A 7,344-nucleotide genomic window follows, 5' to 3' on the forward strand; every position below is an offset into this window, starting at 1 on the left:
TTCAGAAATAGGTTAAAATTTATTAATTAGGATTTGCTGAACTAATAATTTGAATTGGAATACAAAAAAAAGGGAGGTATGAGGAGGTCTGGGAAATAAGGTTATGGAAAATAAGTAATGGAAACTTTATGTGGTTTTTTAAAAATTATTTTTATTTTTCTATTTTTGTTATTATTTTTGTCTTTTTACTTTTTGATTTTTATTGTATTATTATTGAGAACCCTAATAAATATTCTTGGGGGGGGGGGAGAAATAGGTGCCGGGGCTAAAAAAACTCTGGGGAGCGGTGTTTGGCAGAAATGACGAGCAGAATCCGAAACCAGGGAAGAGAAACGGCGGAGGAAGATTGGAGAAAATTTAAGGACTATTTAAAGAAATATAGCAAAATTAATGAGTGTTAAAATGACGTTGGATTAGAAATTAAGTGGTTAGTAGCGGCAATGGTTAATTTAAGGAGAATAAGCAATATTAAAAGTAAGTTAAAAGTAAGGGAAGGATTTGCTGAAAATAAATTTGAAATTGGAATACAGAAAGGGGAGGCATGAGGAAGTCGGGAAAGTAAGTCATAAGAAATTAAGAATTGAACTTATATGTGTTTTTTTTGTTTTCTATGTTTTGTGTTGTGTTTTCTATGTTTTGTTTTGTTATGATAAAAAATTTGTTGAAATCTTAATAATAAATTTATTTTTTAAAAAAACAAAACTCTGGGGAGCGGCTGCCCCTAAAGTCCAAGAGAGGGAGATCTCGGGGAGCAACTGGGGCGAGCCCAGGGGGAAAGAGGCAAGCCGGCTCTTGGCGGTGCTGGGGCGGGGAGGGAGAGTCTCCCTGTCGCCTGTCTCGTCCGCCAGAAGGACCCCTCGCTCAGCTGATAACCTCCGCTCTTCGCCATCGGAGGAAGAGGAGGAGGCAGGCAGAGAACGAGTTAAAGAAAAAAGCCTTCTACTTCCGGATGTGTTCATAGCTCAGGGCTGTGAAGCTGAGAGAGAGAGGGAGAGAATCAGAGCGCACAAGAGAGAGCATCTTTCTTTCTCTCTCTCTCTCTCTCTCCCCTCCTCCTCTTCTTCTTCTTTCCACATATACAGAAAGCAAAACAGCCTCCAAAGGAACAGAGGCAGGCAACGAAGGGAAACCGCAGGCAACCGATTTGATTGATTCTTTTCTTTCAAAAAAAAAGAGATATATCTATAGATGGGTAGATAGATAAAAATAGCCATCGTGGGGGTTTTTTTTTTAGAATCCAAACTCCCAGCCAGGAGAGAGAGAGAGAGAGGGAGCCTCGTCAATTTCATCTTCTGGTTTCCAGATCCACTGCTGCTTTAAGAGGAGGGGAAACTGACAAGCCCATATTCTCTCTGTGTGTCCGTCCCCCCCCCCCAATTCCCCGCCCCAGCTCCTCTGTTTGCTGAGCAGAGGGGGCTGGGGTGTGTTGTGGGAGCTGAATCTTCCTTGGTGGAGATGCTGGGTGGGGGGGCTTTTTGGAACCTCTGAGCCCCCCCACACCTCCCTTCTTACACCTACTCCCCTCCTCCTCCTCTTCTTCTTCTCTCTCTCTCTCTCTCTCTCTCTCTCTCTCCATCCTCCCCCCCCAACCCGGTTTTCCTTTTCATTCCTGGCTCCTTGCTTTGATAGGACTGAAGCCACAACCATTTAAAAGGGGGGAGGGAGGAGAAAGGAGCCGGGGGGAGAGAGAGAAGAAGGAGAAGAAGAGAGAGTCGATGTCCATCTTTTAAAAGGAGAGGAGAAGGAGAAGGGGGGAAGAAAAGAAAAGAAAGGGGGGAGAGAGAGAAAGGAGTGTTTTGGAGAAGAGGGTGGTGGTGTGTTTGATCATCACACACACCCCTTCTCTCTCTCTCTCTCTTTCTCTCTCTCTCTCTCTCCTCCCCCCCCCTTCCAATTTCAAACTACCACCGGGTTGTTGATATTTTTTTTTTCCCTACGAGGACCATCAGTCACTTGAGGTCTGACACCTCGCAGCACTTGATGGGCAGCTACGACAGCCAAAAGGCAAAAGAAAGGGTCTACTTGGGAGGAAGAAGATACCCGCAAGGAAGGAAATAAGGAACTCTAGCCTTCCCCCCCCCCCCTCCATGCAAACACATCCACGCAGATCTGTCATCCCGGCAACCTCACTAGCAAGCTGGCTTAGGTTTGTTTTCTATATCTGTACGTGTGTGAGTGTAAAAGGTTAGATTTTTTCCCCCTCTTTCTTTTTTTGGGGGGCTATTTTTTTTATAATTATTATTCTTGCTGCTGAGCGATCCACAGAGAAACCGGCCGTCCCTGCCTGAAAGGAAAATAGGTTTTTTTTCCTCCCCCACCAAAACAAAACCCCCTACCCAAGGCAACAATAGCCAAACTGTTTGAAACAATTTCCATCTCTCACTTGGTTGGTCTTCTTGGAACGATGGGGTCAGAGAGGGGTCCAAAATGAAAGATCTCCTCCTTTTGGGAAAGGACTGAAGTTTCTCTGGCCCCCCCAGAGCCGCCTCCCCCCAAGGGGGAGAAAGAAGACGGAAAGAAAGCCGGAGAGAACAAACTTCCCAGCGTCTGATGGCACAAAGGGTAAGTGATGGCGAAGATGGTGATGATAATAATAATAATAATATGTTTTTGGGATAAAACTCGGTGTCATTTGCGAAATCTGTGTCTTATCTTCTGGCCTAGACTCTTAGAAGCACACGACAAAAACTCAACAAGTTTTTAAAAAAAGGAATGATAGATCTGCGTGTTTGTGTGTCTCTGTGTGTTTTTAAATAGATGTATAGTTTTCTTATTGCCTGATCTTTCGGAAGAGAAAAAATAACTTTGTGGCTTGTGAAGTTAGTAACTCTAGAACTCACAGCGATAAAGTCAGACAGGGCTTGAACCTGTCTGCTTTCAAACAGCCTCCATCGCTCCTTCCTTCAACACTTCCCATCTCAACTTCTTATTTGTAAATATTTATCTCTTCTCTCCCTCCGCCCACCCCGGGGTTTGATTGGCAAGTGTCAAATGGGAATTTTTTTGGATGGGGGAAAAAGGAAAGAGAGAGGAATGCCACTTTGTAAATATATATATTTTAAAACATTTTCATTTCCAGTATATTAGCTGTCACCCCTAGTCGGTATAAATAGAGGCACGCCTCGTTCTCGGGTTAACTTTGTGGTTTAAGAGAGATGGCTTAAGAAACAACAAAATAAAGTAAATATTGACCGGTGTTTTGAAGCGTCCCTATAGCAAATTTGAGCAAAATAGATGCATTGGGTATACTTAAGAACAAAACCGAAAAAGCAGCCGGGGACAAAACCTCTCTCATGCAGCGCAAACTATTTCTTGACTTTCTCAGTCTAGCCTTTTTGCTTTGATTCCACGTTGCTCATTTGAAAGCCTCAATGGGGCTGCTTTGTGGCATTTTGCGATGCCTTTCTGAAGTTTTTCGACTCCTTATTCTCCTCTGACCCCCCTCCGTGGAGCGGCAGAAAAGATCTGGCCGGTCTGAAAGGCTGAGGTTAATGTGTCTTCAATGTGGCCGGTTGTAAGAAATTCAGGAGACTTTTCATGGGACTCTAATTCCCAAACCGCCACCATTTATTTTGTATGGGGGGAACGCTTCAGTAGCCACCCCCTCCCCACTATTTTGAAATTCATCCATTGCGTTGGGGGCTGGAGGAACTACAATTGCTTGCTACAGAGACAGAACGAGCTACTTCCTTCTGCAAAAAAGTCTCTCGATTTTTCCCCCCACCCAACTTCTCTATAGCAAGTTGCACCAACATTTTTTAATTCAAAGAGAATCTCTGCCGCTTTATTTAAAAATCCTGTCCATTCTGACTAAGTTTTCAAACTTTAGAAATCAACTGTTTCTCTAGGCAAAAGCGGAAGGGTGTTGTTGTGTTGAAAACCCTTCACATACTTACACCTAGGAGAAACTCTGATCAGATAATTCAAAATATGAGTGTGCTCAATAGTTTTGCATCCAGCATTTGTTACCATCGCCTACACCTGAACAATTTAAATTACTGTTGCTGTTCATTCCAAAGTCCCATGCACAGAGCTTATGTGGGGCATTTAAAAGGCATCCGTTCATTTATTTATTTGAAATTGTGTATTTTGCACCCGTTGAAAGAGAGGTCTGTGGAGTTTCAAGCGAGGTTTTGCGAAACCAGAGAGAGAAAATTAACGTCAAGCGGCCCATAAGAGCATGAGATACGGCATGATTTAAATAAGAATAGTTGGCAGGGTGAAAAAATTTCACACTTTCTCTTTTTTTGCCCCCTCCCTTTCCCCACGAAAGGGAGATGTGAGAAGAGGAGAATGTTTTTGTTCTCTTTAAAAAGAACACTGAAGTTTTGAAAAGTGCCTGGCGGGGTTTAAGGAGTTATAAAGAGGTTGACTGTACTCCCTTTAAGGAGGAAAAATAAAAGCGAGCGAGAGAAGGATTGGGGCAAAAAGATGTAGGTGTTGATTTCTTCTTAAGGGGGACAACCAGTCGGGGAAAAGGATGAAGATGACCTGCGATTAACCGGGGGGGACGGGACAGTTCATTCAGGAATTAAATCCAAGCTTATTTAAAAGCCCTCTTGCAAGAAGCATGGAAATCAGGCAGATTCCTAGTGTTAAAATGATGATGATGTTGATAATAAAATTAAAAAATTCCTTCTTGGACAGTCCAGTCCCAGGGCAGGAGTATGACTGTGCGCGTTCGTGAGTTTGATCTCTCCAAAGTTCAGCGCCTCCCCGGCTACGAGAAAGGCTTTCTCACTTCTTTTAAAGTTTGCAGAGAAGCGAAGCAGCCTCTGGTCCACTAGCAAAATTAAAAGCAATTGGGGTTTAAAGAAGCTAGATTATTTTTTCCTTGTATGCGCGGAAGGTGTTTTGCAGTTTGAGGGTGCATCAGACTGCAAGCGAAATTAGCAGCTTTCCCCACCTGATTTGCAAGTAACTTTTTTTAAGGGAGGGGGAGAACTGGTGGGGGTCTTCTTCTAGCTGCTGTGTTTTGTAGGGGGCTGGGGGTGGGGAGAGACTACGGCGCCCAGTACTTGGGAGCGCGACGCTGCGCGCAGGCCTTGGAGACGGAGGCTGGAATTAACAAGGCCGGCTTCGTGAAATTGACGAGCGCTGGCGTGAAATTGACTTAAGTGGCCAAAGGCACAAAAGAGGACCCATTTGTGGCGAGAGATGGCGAAAGTTTGGGGGCTGTTGTGAGGGGCGGCTGGGAAGAAATGGCCGGGGGTCTCCTGAGTGGAGGATTAAGGGCGAAGCTGGCCGTTGGTGTATGGACGCTGCTGCTAAGCTCAATTTTAATTTTAATTTATTTTGAGGGGGTGCAGAAGAACGGCAAACAAAATTAGCAAATGTTCGACCCAAGTGGAAAACTCGGGGAAGTCGGTGGGAAAAGATCAAGATGCGGGGAGATTTAGATAATAACCAAGGCTTGTGTCTGTATATTTCTGTTCCCCCCTCAATACTTCGCCCCAAGTTCCTCTCTGAGATGAAAACCTTCCAAAAATTTGCTTTTTAAGAGCCGGTCGTTTAAAAGGCATCTTTCTTTGTATCACACACACGAGTGTGACTTTTTAGGCGTGCTCAGATATGGGTTTCCCTGGTGTCTGGCTGTGCAATTTATTCGCCCTTTGGTGATATGAAATTGGCTAAATGCGCCTAGATCGGATGTCTAAACTTTCTCTCTCTCTCTCTCTCTGTCTGTCTCTCTTTGCCCCACACCTTGCCCCGTTTTCGCACCTGGGTCTTCTTTACCTCCAGTACGATGACTTGGTACATTACGCCGGAATGGACGGGGTCTCTCTGCCGGGCTTTGGAGACCCACACACGGGCCGGGGTCTGCAACACCACGCTCTGAACCAGGGGGGCCCTTACGGATCCGCCGGAGTGAACCACCGGCCCGGCTTGCCCCCGGGCTGGGCACCAACGACGCCTTGAAGAGAGAGAAGGATGAGATTTATGGGTGAGTCCGGATCCCGCTCAGTCCCTCGAGGAAGGACGGCGGGGGGGGGGAAGGATGGGGGGTCGACAGGGGTTCGGATGATGAGCCCAACACGCCTTGAAAACTTGTGCGCGCAACCCTTTGGCATCGGGAATCGGTCCCCTTCCTCTCTCCAAACCCTCTTTGGATACTGGAGAAAGGGAGGAGAAGGGTGGAAACATGTGCGCCTCGATCCGAAGCCTGCCTCCTCGGGAGTAAATACCTCTGTGCTCTAAGGGGCTTTCCACCCAAGGAAACGGGCCGCAGGAAGACTCAAAACTCCTTTTTCCAGCGGCTGCGCACCCCCGTTGCTTGCTCGCTTACTTCGGGGTGAACCAGGCTGGATCCTGCTCCTGCATGCACGGAGGACTTACTCCCGAGGAATCGTGCTGCGCTCACTTGGAAGGAAGCCTCTCTGAAGCCATAGAGGCTGCTTCCCAGTTAGACGTGCAGACGACCCGACCGCAAATCTGATATAATATTCCAACCGGGATAGTTCTCTAAATTCAGCTGGATCTCGCTCTCACGCGCAAACTCTTACCGGATCGAAGATGTTCCCTTCCGGTAGATCTGTCCTCAGGCTTCTCCCCCTTCCCACATGAAAGAGGGTTATTACCGTGTTTGCTTAATTGATCGATTCGGTGGGACGTGGCTTCCCTGCGGGTCTCCCCGTCTTGCTTTTCCCAGGGAACGTAAATTGTGGGGTCTCCCACCCCACCCCACCCAGTCTCGTGCACACTTTATCCTTTTTGTTTGCAGCCGGATCCTCTGGGTGTTTATTCGTTAGTATTTTTCCTATGTGCTCCCGAGTAAGTCTGCCGAGGACCGCAGCCTGAATTAACTGTCCTCTCCCTCTAGGTCCTAATCGGTTTGTTTGGTGACTCCAACCAGACAGACTTTGATTTACAGGGGGGCATTTTCTGCCTGGGTTCCGCAGGCTCTTCTTGTTTAGAAATGCGCTCAAGGTGCATGGATTTCTAGAACATCTGCGCGCCTCGAGATTTATTTGGGCGTCTGCGGTTTCTAAGACTTCACTTTATCCTCGCGCTTTTTCTCCGTGGGGCGAAAAGGATGGGTTGTAGTGTATATCCTCTCTCGCGCTCCCATTCCGCATGTTTCTTCACGCCAAGGAATGACAGGATTCGCGTCTCCTGTTGCTGGCTAGCTAGATTTTCCTTCCTGTTGTGCGTTTATGATTCCCAACCTCAGGTGGGTGTCTTCTCCTTTCCAAAAGGTCCGTTCCTCTTTTGGGCTGCGCGTCTCAGGATTTCCACAAAAGATGAAATGCTCTCGGGAATCCCGGGCCTCTTTTTTTAGTTTCCACCAATCCTACAGTATAGATTCCCCCCCCGCTTCTGAAAGGCATTTTGTTTCTTGCTAGA

At 46.5% G+C, this 7,344-nt stretch overlaps 1 protein-coding gene across 1 annotated transcript in view; it reads left to right on the forward strand.

The window, feature by feature from the left end:
* Positions 1–992: 992 nt before the first annotated feature.
* The window catches only part of MEIS3 (Meis homeobox 3), a 75,474-nt gene continuing 69,122 nt past the window's right edge, over positions 993–7,344 (forward strand). Inside the window, 3 exon segments of the mRNA XM_081922270.1 lie at positions 993–2,562; positions 5,743–5,896; positions 5,899–5,944. Of these exon segments, the coding sequence (XP_081778396.1) occupies positions 2,551–2,562; positions 5,743–5,896; positions 5,899–5,944 (212 nt within the window). The 5' untranslated portion in view covers positions 993–2,550.

This window comes from Podarcis melisellensis, assembly GCF_964234715.1.
Source record: "Podarcis melisellensis genome assembly, chromosome: 8".
In the NCBI taxonomy this organism is placed as follows: domain Eukaryota; kingdom Metazoa; phylum Chordata; class Lepidosauria; order Squamata; family Lacertidae; genus Podarcis; species Podarcis melisellensis.